This window comes from Procambarus clarkii, chromosome 54 (assembly GCF_040958095.1).
Source record: "Procambarus clarkii isolate CNS0578487 chromosome 54, FALCON_Pclarkii_2.0, whole genome shotgun sequence".
In the NCBI taxonomy this organism is placed as follows: domain Eukaryota; kingdom Metazoa; phylum Arthropoda; class Malacostraca; order Decapoda; family Cambaridae; genus Procambarus; species Procambarus clarkii.
The window spans coordinates 12,136,505-12,157,527 of NC_091203.1; the positions used below are offsets into that span (position 1 = coordinate 12,136,505).

General features: G+C 38.7%; 1 protein-coding gene across 1 annotated transcript; it reads right to left on the bottom strand.

Moving 5' to 3' along the window:
• Positions 1-3,420: 3,420 nt before the first annotated feature.
• Positions 3,421-4,438, bottom strand: LOC123771397 (adhesive plaque matrix protein-like). The gene is made up of 2 exons (XM_045763904.2): positions 4,307-4,438; positions 3,421-4,130 (listed from the first exon to the last, which is right to left on the bottom strand). Exons 1-2 carry the CDS (start codon positions 4,316-4,318, stop codon positions 3,669-3,671), a joined length of 474 nt encoding a protein of 157 aa, XP_045619860.2. The 5' UTR covers positions 4,319-4,438; the 3' UTR covers positions 3,421-3,668.
• Between the last annotated feature and the right edge of the window lie 16,585 nt (positions 4,439-21,023).

The window sequence follows — 21,023 nt, forward strand, 5'->3', positions numbered from 1 at the left end:
CGTTGCGATACAAGGTTATACATATGACTAGAAATAATACTAAAGGCTTTGCACAGAACATCCGGTCTGGGAAGGGTGAAGTGATGCTTAATGGTTTGGGTTTGGAAGGGGGGGTGGGAGGGGGGTAGGGGTTTGGTGGGGGTTGATGGGGAGAGGGTAAGGTCATCCCAGTACCTCGTCCATCTCACTATGCCTTAAACCACCACGAAGGTTAGACCCCTAACGAGACGGATTGCTGTTTCACTCATTCAGGAGTCTTGAACATTCTGTGACATTGTCTTACTTGCTATGATAACGCCGTTGTGTGTTACAAGGTCTGCACAGCAGTAATGGGTGTAGGAAGAAGAGGTGAAGGAGATTGAGTAGACACGCATACATTTCAATGATATTTATTTGGACAGCAGATGTTGCGATCACAGTTAACAAGAACAATTTGTAGGTAGAGATCACGTCTCCCGTGAGGATGTGTTGACTTATATTCAATTTTGTAACTAGCTCGTCATGATTGTAACTTGCTTAGCTAAATGTGAATTGTGGGGTTCAGTCCTGGACTCCTTTGTGCATCTCTGCAAGCCTTTACTGCCCATATAACTGCCTTGTGTGAGATTGGACTGTTTAGCAACATGTAGGTAGTTCTTGATGGAATTTGTATGTTGTGCTCATGGCACGCCTTTGCTATGTCCCAGTGTGAGTGTCAGGAGAGAGAGAGAGAGAGACAGAGAGAGAGAGATGGTACACCTCAGGCTCGCTCCCCGCCAAAAAATGTCACCCTGTCAATTCCTTCACCCTCCCTCACCCATCCCCCACCCCAAACAACATATCCGCCTATGTTGGAACCCCTCACACCTACACACAGCCTCTACATAGCTTACTTACTATCATCTTTTTAATCAAAACTATTATCTACACGCAGGATTAAGTCTACGGCAAACACACATACATATTCATTTACTATTATCATCATATTCTCAAATTCCTTACTATACCACATACCACATAGCCCACATACTCTCCTACACCCCCAACAACATAACCCTCCATCTCTCCTGACCGCATACCCAAACACCGGACGCTCACACGCGTCCGACACACGCCAAACTTCCGGGAAAATTCCCCCAAACCCTTTGGCCACATGGTGCGCGCGGTTCTAGTCGCAGGGGTCCCACCTGGCCAGATGGTGCGCGTCGTTCTAGTCGCAGGGGTCCCACCTGGCCAGATGCTGTGCGTCGTTCTATTCGCAGGGGTCCCACCTGGCCAGATGGCGCGCATCGCTCTAGTCGCAGGGGTCCCACCTGGCCAGATGGTGTGCGTTGCTCTAGTCTCAATTTACGTAACTCACGGAGTTGTATATATGAGATATTGAGACCTACTTTAAATTAATTATTTTAAGTCACTCAGTACACCTTATGCTCACCCCGAGCAAGCACGCCTAGGTGAGTTTGAAAAGATGTCTTTATGACGGGGTTGGTCGCCTGTCCTCTCCTCTACCTGGTATCAATGTTGTCTCCACGTGCTACTGGTTGTCTCCACGTGCTCCTGGTATAACATTCGTTCCTTTCTTCCTCACTGGTCGTCAGCCACTATGTGCACTTAGTATAAGATCCTAAACGGTGCACACACTTTGGGGGATCAATCACTATGTATGCTACAATCCGCTTCACAACACATCACTCAGCAAGCAAATCGTAAGTCCTGGCTAGGCTGGGTGGCTAGGCTGACCCATCGGTACACACTGATCTTGCCACTCGACCTTATTTTTGCTTTCTTAATTGCTCTACCGCTGTAGGAGCTCACTATACACTTGATCACTGCGTTTGCGTACACTCCTGTGACAAAAAACTATGTTTCTTGTCTCCGTAACACTTCAATGTCTCGAGATAATTGATGTTATCCACGGACCGGACACCACGTGTGACTCTCTCCAGACAGGCGAACGAACTCTGTGTGTGTGTACTCACCTAATTGTACTCACCTAATTGTGCTTGTGGGGGTTGAGCTCTTTGGTCTCGCCTCTCAACCATCATTCAACTGGTGTACAGATTCCTGAGCCTACTGGGCTCTATCATATCTACATTTGAAACTGTGTATGGAGTCAGCCTCCACCACATCACTTCCTAGTGCATTCCATTTACTAACTACTCTGACACTGAAAATGTTCTTTCTAATGTCTCTGTGGCTCATTTGGGTACTCAGCTTCCACCTGTGTCCCCTTGTTCGCGTCCCTCCAGTGTTGAATCGTTCATCCTTGTTTACCCGGTCGATTCCCCTGAGGATTTTGTAGGTTGTGATCATGTCCCCCCTTACTCTTCTGTCTTCCAGTGTCGTAAGGTGCATTCCCCGCTGCCTTTCCTCATAACTCATGCCTCTTAGTTCTGAGACTAGTCTAGTAGCATACCTTTGGACTTTTTCCAGCTTCGTCTTGTGCTTGACAAGGTACAGGCTCCATGCTGGGGCCGCATACTCCAGGATTGGTCTTACATATGTGGTGTACAAGATTCTGAATGATTCCTTACACAGGTTCCTGAACGCCGTTCTGATGTTAGCCAGTCTCGCATATGCCGCAGACGTTATTCTCTTTAAGTGGGCTTCAGGAGACAGGTTTGGTGTGATATCAACTCCTAGATCTTTCTCTCTGTCTGTTTCATTAAGTACTTCGTCTCCTATTCTGTATCCTGTGTCTGGCCTCCTGTTTCCACTGCCTAGTTTTATTACTTTGCATTTACTCAGGTTGAACTTAAACAGCCATTTGTTGGACTATTCACTCAGTCTATCTAGGTCATCTTGTAGCCTCCTACTATCATCCTATGTTTCAATCCTCCTCATATTTTTTGCATCGTCACAATTTTTGCATGTGTGTGTGTGTGTGTGTGTGTGTAAACTAAATTAGTTGATGGACTTCAGCTTCTCTGCTATGCAGAGAATCTGTAGTCAAATTCTTAAACAGATCAATAAAAGAACTGCTTGTCGGGCGGCAATTCCCCGACAACAGCTCCCAATGACACTAGCTACTGGTGACAGATCAGACATACGTACTCCCAACTTAATTATATTTGCTAGAGGAAAACTCGAACCCATATTTTATCACACATATACATGAACTTCAAGTTATATATAACACAAAAACTCTTCTTCTATGTGAGAATTGAACTCAGGCTAACCAGGAAGCTAGCCAGTACACTAACCATTACACCATAGCAGATCATGAAAATGTCGGGCGGCAATTCCACGGCAGCAGTTCCCAATGACGCTATGATTAATTATTAAACTATTGTTATTAATTATAAATAAATCAATTATAATTATTTATAATATTAAGCATCCTAACCAATGTCAACAAACCAGTAACACACTGAATCGCATTAGCATCATATTACCACTTTGATATTAATGATACAAATGATAATTAATAATAGACTTAAAGTCATTATATAGATATATTTCTTTGTTGTAGAACATAACAATCGTCAGAGCAACACTGATCTTGTTGTATAATTAAATTTATAATTCAGCTCATGGATATCATAGTGTTAGTAATCCTGGCGATGAATGGGATCTTTGCAATTGTTTGTAATGTAGGCATCATATTCTGAAAAATTATTGTTGAGATGGTTTGGTGTCTCGTAGGCCTAAATGTAGGTATAGATGGTGTCATTTGGATTAGCAGAAGTCTAGGAAAGGTGGTGGCTATAAGCGTTGAGTGGCCGGTAACCGTAATAGGAGAGGACTGAGTAGGATGGTTCAGGATCTGCAGACCTCTTGTAGAAATGGGGGCCATAACCGTGACGGGGAGCGTAGTAGACAGGATACGACGGTTCAGGCTCTGGTTCGGCAGATCTCTTGTAGAAATGGCGGATATAAACGGGACGAGAAGCGTAGTAGACAGGATACGATGGTTCAGGCTTTGGTTCGGCAGACCTCTTGTTGTAATTTCGGCCATAACCAAGTCGTGAGTCGTAAGAGTAAATTGGGGATGACGGTTCAGGCTCTGGCTCGGCAGACCTCTTTCCATTGTGGTAACGGTGACTGTATGGTGGGTAAGCACTACCGTAATTGCTCGTCCCGTAACTGGGCTCCGCATCTCGCTTCTCAATCACAGAAGCGCAAGCGGCAGCCGCCAGGATCACAAACACCTAAATATGAAAAATTACACGTATAGTCATATAATATTTTGCAGTAAAGTACTGTATTGCAGTTCTCGTATACGAAATATTCTTTAAAAATACCACCACTTTCCTTGATATTAAATATAATGCATTATAATAAATATGAACCAATATAAGAGAGTCCGATTGTTAGTGCAACTTACCAAGAGCTTCATGACTGAACGTTGGTTAGCTGTGGCCACAGCTGAGTGAGTGTGTCTTGCAGCAGTGATGCCGGTGCTTTTATACGGGAGAGTCCTGAGTCCTTGAACTGTAACTCGAGGTTATAATGACGTTCCACTGAGAAATATAAAATTATTATTGTTTCTTATTTCTTTATTATATTAAATAATTAAATATATAATAAAATCCTTATTTTAATAAGGTTTTCTTTTAAGTTAATAATTAAAATTCCCTTGTTAAATGTCAAATATTAAATATATGAATATGTTTTACTTCTCGATAAGAGAATGCACCTTTTACAATTTCGTGTTAATCTTAGCAAGTATTAAATATACACCAAAAGGCGTCTCACAATATTCAATATGTGCACGAATATTTGACCTTGGTCCTTGAGTATGCTCAAGACTGAAATATGTTTAGTGGTTGTCAGGTAATCTCATGTTGGAGTTTTAATAACCTATCTGCGGTTTAAATGCCTTAAACATAACGCCATACCAACTAGTGCTAGACGTTGTAAGTAGTTTATAGTATATTCTAGATATTCTGGCGAATTTGGGAATACACTTTAATGAGATTTACAAAGAAAGCTAAAATAATTTTTTGTTAATTCCTGTTTATTTTTTATTTATTAAACTTTATAAAATAATGGTCCCTCCTGCTCCATTCATATTAAATTCAGATCCATTCTAAACAATTTTGACTTCCCTGAATCCGCCGCAAAAAAACTCGTTACTGTGTGTGGCTCAGTGGATGTGCCATTATTCTTATGAAACTGGATGTGCCTCTTAATCCTGATAAAAATGTTCACTATATTCCCCCTTGGAAAGATGTTCAGGTCTCTTTTCATTATACCCACATCAATATCAAAGATATGTATAACACTGAAAATATGAGATGTATAACATTAAAAGCTATTGACAGTCTTCTTCAAAATCTCAAATCAACTGAATCCTATGCCTTTAATGATGGCTCTGTACAATAAGGCACTGGTAGAACAGTTTGTGCATGTGCAATATATAATGGGAATGAAATGATCATGACTAGTACACAGAGATTGGACAACTGGTCAAGCACGACACGGACTGAGCTATTGGGTATTTATCTGGCCACTGACTGCATTAAGCTCAATGGTGGTGGAGTGATATTCTGTGATTCTAAAAGTGTTCTGCAGTCCTTAAATAACCCATCACAATTTATGTCTGAAGTAGCTTGTAATATTAAATGTAATGTAATTTTTGCCGATGATAATAACTATTGTATAAAATTGGTGTGGATCCCATCCCATGTAGGAGTTGGAAAACATAACTTTGTATATCAACTGGCTAATGACGCTTGCAGAAATGAAAAAAACTGATTATGACTTTGGATTATCTAATGCAATTATTAGAAACATACAAATTAAAGAAATTAATTAAGATTTATAAGAACTAAGAAATGCCCAGTGACTTGAAAGCTGCAGTATTAAAAGATATAACAACTTTTGTAATAATAGGTATTTGTATGGTCAGCACAGTAACCGGACCAGGCAATTTGATGTAGTCATTACGCGAATTCGCCTTATCTATAGGCATATCTGGCAGGTTAGTCAGGCTGAGCTACTACCAGAATATTCAGATTCTAAACTCAGTGACAAACCTTTAATACATTCATTAGAACACAATATTGTTGTATGTGAAGACGTAAAAGATTTTAGACCTCCTGGCCTATTGTACCACCCACTGTGTAACTATTTCATTTAATCTGGTTTACTGGACGACATCGTAACAATTTATTCAAAATTTGCTTGGGTATTTTAAGAATGAAGAACAATTTTATTTAATTTTTTTAGGATGCATCTCTTATAAACCCATCTCTGCCTTGTGTGGCAGTGCACAATAGAAAGTTGATTTTACATATTCATACATTAAAACAATGACTGTAATCATGATATTATATATCTGCTTCAGCATACAATTTAGACCTATTGTCTTGTGTATGACCCTCTGTCCTGTATGACAGTGAATACCAGCATTATCCTTAATTTAATAAGGCTTAATTGAAATCTTCAGATTAGGCAAAACTATAATTAAATTTTGTCAATAAAGATGTTAATAATAAAAAAGGTGTTGGTAAAGAAGTCAACAGGGAGTTTGGTAAAGAAGCTAACAGATTGAGTGTTGATAGGGTCAATTGGGAGATTGTTGGTAAGGAAGCCTAAAGGGCGAAGTTTTGGTAAGGAAGCATGCAGGGAGTGTTAGTAAGGAAACCTACAGGGCGTGTTGATATAGAAGCCAACCGGAATTGTGTTGCTAAGGAAGCCTACAGGGGAGTGTTGAAAAGGAAGCCAAAAGGGAGTGCTGATTAGGAAGCCAACAGGTTGAGTTGTAGTAAGGAAGCCAACTGGGGGGAGTGCTATAAGGAAGCTAAAAAAGGTGTATTGGTAAGAAAGTCAACAGGGAATATTGATATGTAAGCCAACATGGAATGTTGGTAAGGAAGCCAACAGTGAGTGTTGGTATGTAGAAGTGGAGGTGGAGTGGAGAAAGGAAGCTAAAAAGGAGTTTTCGTAATATGGTTTCCAGGGGCTCCAGCTTGTTGACGGCAGGTCATTCTTCTCGGAAGCTTTGTGGTGGTCATGCCAATATTAGATCGGGGATGACATCCTTCATTGTGGCATGTAAATTTGTATACAAAGTTTGTTTTTTGCAGATGGTTGTATTGTTTATTGGGGCTGTATTAAATCAGCAGTCCACTTTGTTTTGCAATATTTTAGTGAGCCTAGAGGGTGCTATCGACGCCATTCACGGAATATTTTTGTGCACCTACGAGGTGATGTCGACGTCATTCACGAAATACTTTATTGGAATACGAAGTGATGTTGACGTCATTCGCGGAATATTTAACAGGCCTATGGGGTGCTGTCGACGTCATTCATGGAATATTTCAGTGGGCCTATACGGTGCTGTCGACGTTTTTCACCAGAGAATATAGTGAGGTGCTGTCGACATCATTCATGGAATATTTTAGCGGGCCAACGAGTTGCTCTCGACGTCATTCACAGAATATTTAACAGACCTACGGGGTGCTGTCGACGTCATTCACGGAATATTTTAATACATCTTCGAGCTGCTGATGACATCATTCACGGAATATTTTGGTAGGCCTAAGAGGTGATGTTGATGTCATTCACGAAATATTTTAGTGGGCCTACAAGGTGTTGTCGACGTCATACACGGAGTATTTTAGTGGGCCAATAGGGTGCTGTCGGCGTTATTCACAAAAGAATATAGTGAGTTGCTGATGACGTCATTCATGGAATATTTTAACGGGCCTACGAGTGGTTTTCAATGTTATTCACATAAAATTTAACAGGCATACCGGGTGCTGTCGACGTCATTCACGGAATATTTTGGTGGTCCTAACAGGTGATGTCGATGTCATTCACGAAATATGTTAGTGGGCCTACGAGGTGCTGTCGACGTCATTCCCGGAATATTTTAGTGGGCTACGAGGTCCTGTTGACATCATTAATCGAGTATTTTAGTAGGCCTACGAGGTACGGTCGACATTATTCACGGAAAGTTTTAGTGGACCTACGAGGTGATGTCGAAACAATCAAACTAGCACCCAATAGGCCCCGTTTACACTACTAATAATCTCTCTCTCTCTCTCTGACACGCTCCCATTCCTTCACATGCCTGAAGCATTTTGCTATTTCATATCGCCGCCATGTTGCCTCTCCCTACCATATGTTCCCTCAACCCGTTATCACACTTTCGTATAGTCAATATTGACTTGTTAAATACGTGCATATGTGACATACTTAACATACTAGTTTACCTTGAAAAGCTTCTTAGAAAACACCGACCATACCTAACCTTCTTAGTATGTTAAGATAAGCATCTTATTGCATCGTAATTACAATTATTACTTAACCTATTATAGGTATAGGTTAAGTAATAATTGTAATTACGAAGCAATAACATGCTTATCTTAACATACTAAGAAGGTTAGGCAAGGTCGGTGTTTTCTGTGAAGCTTTTCAAGGTAAACTAGTATGTTTAGTAGGTCACATATGCACGTATTTAATAAGTCAATATTGACTGTAAGAAAGTGCGAAAACGGGTTGGTTCTCTCTCCCGGCTATGCTCTCTCTCTCAGCCATGCTCCCTCTCTGTCACGCTTCCTCTCCCGGCCATTCTCCATCTCCTCTCATCGCTCGTGCTCTCAGTTACACTCTCAATATGATTTAGAAATCTGATTTTGTTATTTTCCATTGTGACTTTTTTTTTAGTGTTTTCACTTGTAAACTGATTTGTTACCATGCATCTCATATTCTTATTTTCCGAAAATATCAGTGATAAATAATGAGTTGATTAATATACAACATCAGCAATAGTTCAGAGCGGAGATGGTAAGAGGCGGATAGAAATATTTTCGTGATGCAAGGGATGGAATCATGAAGAGTAACGCTTTGTGTTTCGCTTATAAAATCCTTAGAAGCACTCAGAGCTGTGGCAAGGATGAGCGTAATCATGTAGTGAGGTAGACCTTAAACGCGAGAAACCAGAGAACACGATCAGAACGACCTTATGGAGGCCTTACTAGTGATAAGAGACAATGATGCTCGTGGTACACTATGTATAAAACTTTTCATTGTGAAAAGATTAAAAAAAATTGACACACTAGAACTGAGGCAGTAAAGAGGATATTTAGAGTGGATTGAATCTCTCTTTACTATAAGTTATACTGAATCATTTTTAAATTAAGGAAGCTTAACTTGTGTTGAAACAGGTTAAAACAATTACATAAAAATCATCTTACTAGACACAATAAAGTTAATAAGTACTGCTACAAGATCTCTACAAGCTCGCTGTTATTAGTGCGTGTTTTCCACTTCAGTAAACTGCGTGGTAAGTGAGTAATTTACTGAGTCAACCATCAAGACTTCCTTGATATACATTGTGGCCAGAGCTTTTATTTCAGTGGTATCTCAAGGTCATTCACATAGGTGAGTGAAGAATGCAACATTTGTATTACTGTGATTCACAAGGTCGGTCAGTTATAGACTCTTCCTCTCTGCTTTTATGTTCCATTGTTTTTGCTCTTTAACTTATATTTGTAAGATTTGATTGTCATTTTATTTAGTTCTTCCACACACACACACTTCACCCTAACCACACTTTACTTCGCCCTACCCACTCTTTACTTCTCCCTAACCACAGCTTACTTCACACTACCCACAAAGTGCTTCCACTTAACCATACCCTACTTCACCCTAACCACTCCTCACTTCACCCTTACCACACCCTACCCACACCTTAGTACACTCTAACAACACTTTACTTCATTCTACCCAAGCTCAACCCACACCCTTCTCTCACATAAAAACTTACTCCATGTAATCTTTTCTCTCCATACCCACATATTACCCCATTCTAGCAACACTTTACTTCACCTAAACATAATATAACTTCACCCCACCCACATCTTGCAGTACCCCACCCACACTTTACCTTAACCCACCCACATTTAACCTCACTCCTCCCACACCATACCTCAACCTACCCACATCTTGTCCCACTCCCAGCTTTTCTCACTCCACCAAGACCTTAACGTCCCACTCCCTCACAACATTTCATTCAAGCATTACATATTGCCACTAAGAATCCGCTCTCTCTTTCAAGGCTAGGGTTGTCAAGGATTATTGACAACCCTAGATTATGGGCTTCTTTTCCTATGTTTTGGATTTATGTGAGGAGTTGTATATTACCTCTGTGTTGACTGGGTAACAATGGCTGGAACGATGATTTAGACTCGATATGAATGATGACATCATGTAAATTATTCTCAATTGTATAGTTCATGGCCTCCTTCAGGGCATATCATTCTGTCTGCAATGTTGAGCACCCACTATTCAAGTTCCAGTAAGCTTCACGGTTGGTAGTGTAAACTGCTGCCCAGCAGATCCTCTTTCTTGATCAAATGATCCATCTGTGAAAATGTGAGTCGTTGTCGGTCTTGAGATGGTTTCCATTTGTCGTTTTATGACATCTTTGCGAGTCACATGCTGATTTTTTAACTGGTAATCCTTCAATGGTAATCTTTAGTCTCGATTCTTCCCATGGAGGAGGCTGCCGAAAGTGTTGATATGGTCGATCTTCTCCTTTGTTTTTATTGGTCCATTTCAAGTCCACTTTCTCTAGAATCTTTACTAGATTATCCGTCCATGCACTTGTTCTATATTGAAGGATTCTCTGAAGCGATCTGTGTAAGCTATCTTTGATTGACAGTCAGGCAGTGGTGAAAAAAAAATTATGGCTGGAGCTGCTATTATAGCGTGAAGTTAGGTGTCCTAGGGAGAGGTGTATTTATTGGGTAATAACTTCCTTGTTACATAATCGCTCACCAGATCTGGTAACCACTACCCTGAGGAGATGCTGTTAAAGAAAATTAAAATACTACAACATATTCATTGTTTAATATCCATTGTAAAAAATCTTAATGCAGTTATTTAGAAACTGTTGAGGCAGTTGATGAGATTGAATTTGGGTATCTATTCAGAACTGTAATTTCATCGTAATTAATTAATATTTTTATCATCATATGTTATAAACATTTAAAATCGATAGATGCAAAGTACACCCTGCAAATTTTTCAAGTGATTTTCTCATTAATAGTCTCGTTTTTCTAGTTATGCTAACATATTGTTAGATTGCTTAATATTATAATATGAAATTGATGGAGGGTAGATAATCTCCAGGATTTTTGGGGCTCTCACAGAAGTTTATAAATATCAAATTATTATTAATAAATAGATATATAAAGAGAATTGATTATTATCTATATAAATAAAAATGGAAATGTTCGTTTGTTCAAAATCGCTAATCTCCGAAAGTTCTTCACCAATTGCTTTGAAATTTTCACACAATGATCCATTCGCATTCCGCCGGGTTTTTATATACATACTATGTAGATGTCACGTTTGTGACAGTAAAAAAAAACATGCTTTTTCTGAAAAACAGTGTTTTTCATGTGAGGGAAATCTTTGAAAAATCTTTACCGATTGCCTTAAAATTTTGACACAGCGTTGTGTTCGAGTAGGCGCGTCTTTTTATAAATCCTCTATATACATGCCTCACCTGTGACAGGAAAAAACATGCTTTTTTTGAAAAACAGTACCATCTGTTGGACGTAAGTACAACACACGCCGTAATCTCCAAAAGTTCTTCACCAATTGCTTTGAAATTTTGACACAATGTTGCATTCGAATAGGCCCTTCTTTTTATATACCTACTATATAGATGTTACCCCTGTGACATGTAAAAACCTGTGTTTTGAAAAACAGCGCCTTCTGTTGCACATAATAGCAACATTCACGCTACACTAAATATGTTACGAATTCCATTTCAATGTTTCCGATTCCATTAATTAATTTCGTTTTCATAGATTTCGATTTATTATATTTTTTTATTTAATTATTTTGTGTGACAATGTGTTGGAATTTAGCTGGGTTATTTACCATACCGTTCATTTCGTAAGTATAAGTATAGATGCCACACCTGTGGCTGGTAAAACTATGCTCTTCTTGACAAACAGCGCCATTTGTTGCATGTAAGAACAACACACATGCTATATCAAATATGTTACATTTCCATTTCATTGTTTCTAATTGCATTGAAAAATTAAATTTTCATAGATTTTTGTTTATTTTCATTTTGATTTAATTATTTTGTGTGAATTGCATTGGAATTCAGCTGTGTTGTTAACCATACCGTTCATTTCGTATGTATAGTTTATTTTTTTTCATATTTTCATTTCAGTTTTTAACTGTTTTTCTTATACTTCAGTGATGGGATCATCAGGTCAATTGATGTTCCCGATTTTCTGATGGGAACATCAGACCATTTAGGAAGATATCAGACGAAGGAGTGGGGAATGGTGGGTATGATGAGGGGATGGAAGTGAGAGAAGGTGGGGAGGATGAGGTGACAAGGGAGGAGGTAAGAGTCTGGAAGGACGAGTGGACGAGGGAGTTTGGGATTGTGGGGACGAGGGGATGGGGGAATGGAGAATGGTAGGAAGGACAAAGGGGCAGTGGGGGCATGGTTGGAAGGACGAGGGTATGGTGGAGTGGGGAATGATGGGGAGGAAGGGGGGACGATGGAGAGGGGAATGGTTGGGAGGTCGAGGAGGCAGGTGAAGAGAAAATGGTGGAGAGGACTGAGGGACAGGGAAGGTTGCTGTGGCTAAGCAACGCACATGCGTTGCTTAGCCACAGAAATCATCTATCGATGATTTCTGTGTTTTTTGTTAAGACTTCTCTGGTGATGGTCTGGTTGTGGGAAGAGATTATATGTTACTTAATGGAGCCCTATTGCTTATGCATCGTTAATCGCCTGGAAAGAGATGTTTTTGTCTTGTCTATATACTAAGTTCTATGAGGCTTACAGTCCCAAAGTGGGCATTTGAAGACATAGACGACATTGGTTTTTTTCAAAGCGTTCTGCTTTGTGTCTGGAGAGTTTCTCATTAGTAGGTTGGCCGTGTTTTGGTTTTATGGTAAACCGTCAATTGTATCTTCTGATTTTTGTCTGTAGGGATAACGTTCCTATTAGCAATATCTTTCAGGACCCTTTCCTCTGTTTTATGAGCTGTGGAAAAGAAGTTCCTGTAAAATAGTCTAATAGGGGGTACAGGTGTTGTGTTAGTTGTCTCTTCAGAGGTTGCATGGCGTTTTACCTTCCTTCTTATGATGTCTTCAACGAAACCATTGGAGAAGCCGTTGTTGACTAGGACCTGCCTTACCCTACAGAGTTCTTCATCGACTTGCTTCCATCCTGAGCTTAGGCTGAGAGCACAGTCGACATAAGCGTTAACAACACTCCTCTTGTACCTGTCTGAGCAGTACACTGTTGGCATTGAGGCACATTCCTATGTTTGTTTCCTTAGTTTCCTTAGACAACACTCCTCTTGTACTTGCCAATTAATACACAACTATATTCTACCCACTTCAAGACTCCGCACCAATATAGAAGCATCAAGAAATATGGGCCAATAGGCCTTTTGCAGTTACTTCCATGCTTCCCTTTAGCTTTCCCAATAATATACCCATTGTTTCGTGTTCTATCTTGTGTTGAAAGTTTGTTTTCAGCTCATCCAAAATTGTTGTAACATATCACCTCACCCAAATGCAGGTATATAAAATGAAAACCGTTTAAATTATAGCATAGTAATTATAGCAATATATATATATATATATATATATATATATATATATATATATATATATATATATATATATATATATATATATATATATATATATATATATATATATATATTATAATTCATTCCTGAAACCCGTTAAACTGCTTGCCTCTATAATAATAGAGGGTAACCCATACCACTTATCCACAACTCCATTTCCAATTCAGAACTTTCTAATATTCCTCCAAGGTTAAATTCTAATTTAATTTTGTGTATATTGTCCCGACGTTCCTGATGGTGGCATCTGCTTTGTTTCGTTGGTAACAATCATTGCTCTACCCAATGAATTAAAAATAAAGTAACCAATAATGTAATTTTTAGTATGGAATTAACATTTTTAATTATATTCATTGAATCCATTGCCAATTATCTCTATACCTCTAACATATATTTCAACGTCTTAGATAAGAACTCTTCATTACTGACAGCAAAGATTAAAATCCTATACAGGGTAAATTGTTGAGATTTATTATTGTTATTCCAACAAGTGAAGGCAAATAGTTTTTAATGCACTCAATAACGTCAACATAGGCCTTGTTCACAAATAATCTAACTTTACGTGTAGTTGAATGCACCTAGAATTCTTCTACATGATACAAGAATGTATGATGGTGAAATTCATTGCTTGTGGATTATATACTAACAATTTAATTGCTTTGTTTGGGCCCCTGGCAGGTACTTTTTTATTTATGTGCTCTACCCAGATTTTGCAAGCACAAGCCTATTGATCAGACTCGCAGTTTTTGTTCAATCCTGATTCCATGAATGAGAAACCATCATGTGAGCTAATGATAGAGTTCCCTAAGATGAGCTCGCAGCTAGCGTTTGATCTACACTCTACAATCTTTCATAAAATAAGGTAGCAGCATACTAAGCTTGTTTAAAAAAAGACACTTTTTCTTGGTTAGGTGAGCCGCAGGTGATGAAAGGAAGCTATTGACACAGTCTGAGGCAACATAACTTCGTACTGAATCTCTGTTCTTCATTTATGAACAGGAAGCATTATGAAATCCTTTAGACATTAATCTATAAACTGTCTCCCTCCGTGGTAACACTAATGTCTAATTATGTTGGTAATGTTGGCTAAACCACACAATAGAAAGTGAAGAGTCGACGACGTTTCAGTCCGTCTTTGACCATTATCATGTCGATCAAAGACCATTATCACATTTGACTTGATAATGGTCCACCACTGACCGAAACGTCGTCGTCTCTTCACTTTCTAGTGTGTGGTTTGGTCAACACTTTTCAGCCACGTTATTGTTACTCCTCATCTGCATGATGGTAGTCATTTCCCGCATACTGTCACATATTGCGCTTCTGGCAGAGTCGAGGAGCTGTAGATACCAAGAGTGGTCCTTTCAGGGCGCGCTCCCACGAGTAGCTCACACGTTCTCCTTTCAAATTCTCTTGACGAATTTTGCTGTTTTATATCATCAAACAACAGATTTCTAATAGCCTTGCACCATTACATTCTTTCTCCATGTGTTTATTTGAATGTGAATTTAATGTAAGCATTTTTGCTCAATCTTTTTTCTCATATATATATATTTTAAATAATAGCCTGTATAATTAGATAAAAACATTATCTATATGACTAAAAATAAATGATTTGAGTGTGTTACAATTTACTTGGAAATAAACTTAAGTTTTGCTCGTCATTCACAATTATAATGAAACACTTAAATTTCTCGAGTTCATCTCCAATCTCTGGCGTGTTGGTGTGGCCTTCTCTCCTTAACAAGGAAAACTTTGAGACAAATTTAGCTACAGACGGCTTCCGGCAAGATCATATTCGTGATGTGTACAGCCTTGAAAGAGAGAGCGGATTCTTAGTAGCAATATGTAATGCTTGAATGAAATGTTGCGAGGGAGTGGGACGTTAAGGTCTTGGTGGAGTGAGAAAAGCTGGGAGTGGGACAGGATGTGGGTAGGTTGAGGTATGGTGTGGGAGGAGTGAGGTTAAATGTGGGTGGGTTAAGGTAAAGTGTGGGTGGGGTACTGCAAGATGTGGGTGGGGTGAAGTTATATCATGTTTAGGTGAAGTAAAGTGTTGCTAGAATGGGGTAATATGTGGGTGTGGAGAGAAAAGATGACGTGGAGTAAGTTTTTATGTGAGGGAAGGGTGTGGGTTGAGCTTGGGTAGAATGAAGTAAAGTGTTGTTAGAGTGTACTAAGGTGTGGGTAAGGTGTGGTAAGGGTGAAGTGAGGAGTGGTTAGGGTGAAGTAAGGTATGGGCCAGGTGAAGTAGGGTATGGTTAAGTGGAAGCACGGTGTGGGTAGGGTGAAGTAAGCTGTGGTTAGGGAGAAGTAAAGAGTGGGTAGGGCGAAGTAAAGTGTGGTTAGGGTAAAGTGTGTGTGTGTGTGTGGAAGAACTAAATAAAATGACAATCAAATCTTACAAATATAAGTTAAAGAGCAAAAACAATGGAACATAAAAGCAGAGAGGAAGAGTCTATAACTGACCAACCTTGTGAATTACAGTAATACAAATGTTACATTCTTCACTCAACTATGTGAATGACCTTGAGATACCACTGAAATAAAAGCTCTTGCCACAATGTGTATGAAGGAAGTCTTGATGGTTGACTCAGTAAATTACTCACTTACCGCGCAGTTTACTGAAGTGGAAAACACGCACTAATAACAGCGAACTTGTAGAGATCTTGTAGTAGTACTTATTACCTTTATTGTGTCTAGTAAGATGATTTTTATGTAATTGTTTTAACCTCTTTCAACACAAGTTAAGCTTCCTTAATTTATAAATGATTCAGTATAACTTATTATAAAGAGAGATTCAATCCACTCTAAATATCATCTTTATTGCCTCAGTTCTATTGTGTCAATTTTTTTTAATCTTTTCATAATGAAAAGTTTTATACATAGTGTACCACGAGCATCATTGTCTCTTATCACTAGTAAGGCCTCCATGAGGCCGATCTGATCGTGTTCTCTGTTTTCTCGCGTTTAAGGTCTTCCTCACTACATGATTACGCTCATCCTTGCCACAGCTCTGAGTGCTTCCAAGGATTTTATAAGCGAAACACAAAGCGTTACTCTTCATGATTCCATCCCTTGCATCACGAAAATATTTCTATCCGCCTCTTACCATCTCCGCTCTGAACTATTGTTGATGTTGTATATTAATCAACTCATTATTTATCACTGATATTTTCGGAAAATAAGAATATGAGGTGCATGGTTGCAAATAAGTTTACAAGCGAACATACTAAAAAAAAAGTCACAATGGAAAATAACTAAATCAGATTTCTAAATCAAATGGAGTGTTACTGAGAGCACGAGCGATGAGAGGAGATGGAGAATGGCCGGGAGAGGAAGCGTGACAGAGAGGGAACATGGCTGAGAGAGAGAGCATAGCTGGGAGAGGGAACCAACCCGTTTTCGCACTTTCTTACAGTCAATATTGACTTATTAAATACGTGCATATGTGACATACTAAACATACTAGTTTACCTTGAAAAGCTTCACTGAAAACACCGACCTTGCCTAACCTTCTTAGTATGTTAAGATAAGCATCTTTTGCTTCGTAATTACAATTATTACTTAACCTATACCTATAATAGGTTAAGTAATAATTGTAATTACGAAGCAACAAGATGCTTATCTTAACATACTAAGAAGGTTAGGTATGGTCGGTGTTTTCTATGAAGCTTTTCAAGGTAAACTAGTATGTTAAGTATGTCACATATGCACGTATTTAATAAGTCAATATTGACTATACGAAAGTGCGATAACGGGTTGAGGGAACATATGGTAGGGAGAGGCAACATGGCGGCGATATGAAATAGCAAAATGCTTCAGGCATGTGAAGGAATGGGAGCGTGTCAGAGAGAGAGAGAGATTATTAGTAGTGTAAACGGGGCCTATTGGGTGCTAGATTGATGGTTTCGACATCACCTCGTAGGTCCACTAAAACTTACCGTGAATAAAGTCGACCATACCTCGTAGGCCTATTAAAATACTCGATTAATGATGTCAACAGGACCTCGTAGCCTACTAAAATATTCCAGGAATGACGTCGACAGCAACTCGTAGGCGTACTAAAATATTCCGTGAATGACGTCGAAAGCACCTCGTAGGCCCACTAAAATATTTCGTGAATGACATCGACATCACCTCTTAGGACAACCAAAATATTCCGTGAATGACGTCGACAGCACCCGGTAGGCCTTTTAAATTTTATGTGAATAACATTGAGAACCACTCGTAGGCCCGTTAAAATATTCCATGAATGACGTCATCAGCAAATCACTATATTTTTTTGTGAATAACGCCGACAGCACCCTATTAGCCCACTAAAATATTCCGTGAATGACGTCGACAACACCTTGTAGGCCCACTAAAATATTTCGTGAATGACATCAACATCACCTCTTAGGCCTACCAAAATATTTTGTGAATGATGTCATCAGCAGCTCGAAGACGTATTAAAATATTCCGTGAATGACGTCGACAGCACCCCGTAGGTCTGTTAAATATTCTGTGAATGACGTCCAGAGCTACTCGTTGGCCCGCTAAAATATTACACGAATGATGTCGACAGCACCTCACTATATTCTCTGGTGAAAAACGTCGACAGCACCCTATAGGCCCACTGAAATATTCCGTGAATGACGTCGACAGCACCCCACAGGCCTGCTAAATATTCCGCGAATAACGTCGACATCACTTCGTATTCCAATAAAATATTTCGTGAATGACGTCGACATCACCTCGTAGGTGCACTAAAATATTCCGTGAATGGCGTCGATAGCACCCTGTAGGCTCACTAAAATACTGCAAAACAAAATGGACTGCTGATTTAATACAGACCCAATAAAAAATTACAACCATCTGCAAAAAACAAACTTTGTATACAAATTTAAATGCCACAATGAAGGATGTCATCCCCGATCTAATATTGGCATGACCACCACAAAGCTTCCGAGAAGAATGACCTGCCGTCAACAAGCTGGAGCCCCTGGAAACCATATTACGAAAACTCTCTTTTGGCTTCCTTACTCCACTCCACCTCCACTTCTACTTACCAACACTCACTGTTGGCTTCCTTACCAACATTCCATGTTGGCTTACATATCAATATTCCCTGTTGACTTTCTTACCAACACACCTTTTTTAGCTTCCTTATAGCACTCCCCCCAGTTGGCTTCCTTACTAAAACTCAACCCGTTGGCTTCCTAATCAGCACTCCCTTTTGGCTTCCTAATCAGCACTCCCTTTTGGCTTCCTTTTCAACACTCCCCTGTAGGCTTCCTTACCAACACAATTCCGGTTGGCTTCTTTACCAACACGCCCTGTAGTTTCCTTACTAACATTCCCTGCATGCTACCTTACCAAAACTTCCCCCTTTAGGCTTCCTTACCAACAATCTCCCAATTGACCCTATCAACACTCAATCTGTTAGCTTCTTTACCAAACTCCCTGTTGACTTCTTTACCAACACCTTTTTTATTATTAACATCTTTATTGACAAAATTTAATTATAGTTTTGCCTAATCTGAAGATTTCAATTAAGCCTTATTAAATTAAGGATAATGCTGGTATTCACTGTCATACAGGACAGAGGGTCATACACAAGACAATAGGTCTAAATTGTATGCTGAAGCAGATATATAATATCATGATTACAGTCATTGTTTTAATGTATGAATATGTAAAATCAACTTTCTATTGTGCACTGCCACACAAGGCAGAGATGGGTTTATAAGAGATGCATCCTAAAAAAATTAAATAAAATTGTTCTTCATTCTTAAAATACCCAATCAAATTTTGAATAAATTGTTACGATGTCGTCCAGTAAACCAGATTAAATGAAATAGTAACACAGTTGGTGGTACAATAGGCCAGGAGGTCTAAAATCGTTTACGGCTTCACATACAATAATATTGTGTTCTAATGAATGTATTAAAGGTTTGTCACTGAGTTTAGAATCTGAATATTCTGGTAGTGGCTCAGCCTGACTAACCTGCCAGATATGCCTATAGATAAGGCGAATTCGCGTAATGACTACATCAAATTGCCTGGTCCGGTTACTGTGCTGACCATACAAATACCTATTATTACAAAAGTTGCCATATCTTTTAATACTGCAGCTTTCAAGTCACTGGGCATTTCTTAGTTCTTATAAATCTTAATTAATTTCTTTAATTTGTATGTTTCTAATAATTGCATTAGATAATCCAAAGTCATAATCAGTTTTTTCATTTCTGCAAGCGTCATTAGCCAGTTGATATACAAAGTTATGTTTTCCAACTCCTACATGGGATGGGATCCACACCAATTTTATACAATAGTTATTATCATCGGCAAAAATTACATTACATTTAATATTACAAGCTACTTCAGACATAAATTGTGATGGGTTATTTAAGGACTGCAGAAAACTTTTAGAATCACAGAATATCACTCCACCACCATTGAGCTTAATGTAGTCAGTGGCCAGATAAATACCCAATAGCTCAGTCCGTGTCGTGCTTGACCAGTTGTCCAATCTCTGTGTACTAGAGATGATCATTTCATTCCCATTATATATTACACATGCACAAACTGTTCTACCAGTGCCTAATTGCACAGAGCCATTATTAAAGGCATAGGATTCAGTTGATTTGAGATTTTGAAGAAGACTGTCAATAGCTTTTAATGTTATACATCTCATATTTTCAGTGTTATACATATTTTTGATATTGATGTGGATATAATGAAAAGAGACCTGAACATCTTTCCAAGGGGGAATATAGTGAACATTTTTATCAGGATTAAGAGGCACATCCAGTTTCATAAGAATAATGGCACATCCACTGAGCCACACAAAGTAACGAGTTTTTTTGCGGCGGATTCAGGGAAGTCAAAATTGTTTAGAATGGATCTGAATTTAATATGAATGGAGCAGGAGGGACCATTATTTTATAAAGTTTAATAAATAAAAAATAAACAGGAATTAACAAAAAATTATTTTAGCTTTCTTTGTAAATCTCATTAAAGTGTATTCCCAAATTCGCCAGAATATCTAGAATATACTATAAACTACTTACAACGTCTAGCACTAGTTGGTCTGGCGTTATGTTTAAGGCATTTAAACCGCAGATAGGTTATTAAAACTCCAACATGAGATTACCTGACAACCACTAAACATATTTCAGTCGTGAGCATACTCAAGGACCAAGGTCAAATATTCGTGCACATATTGAATATTGTGAGACGCCTTTTGGTGTATATGTAATACTTGCTATGATTAACACGAAATTGTAAAAGGTGCATTCTCTTAACGAGAAGTAAAACATATTCATATATTTAATATTTGACATTTAACATGGGAATTTTAATTATTAACTTAAAAGAAAACCTTATATTAAAATAAGGATTTTATTATATATTTAATTATTTAATATAATAAAGAAATAAGAAACAATAATAATTTTATATTTCTCA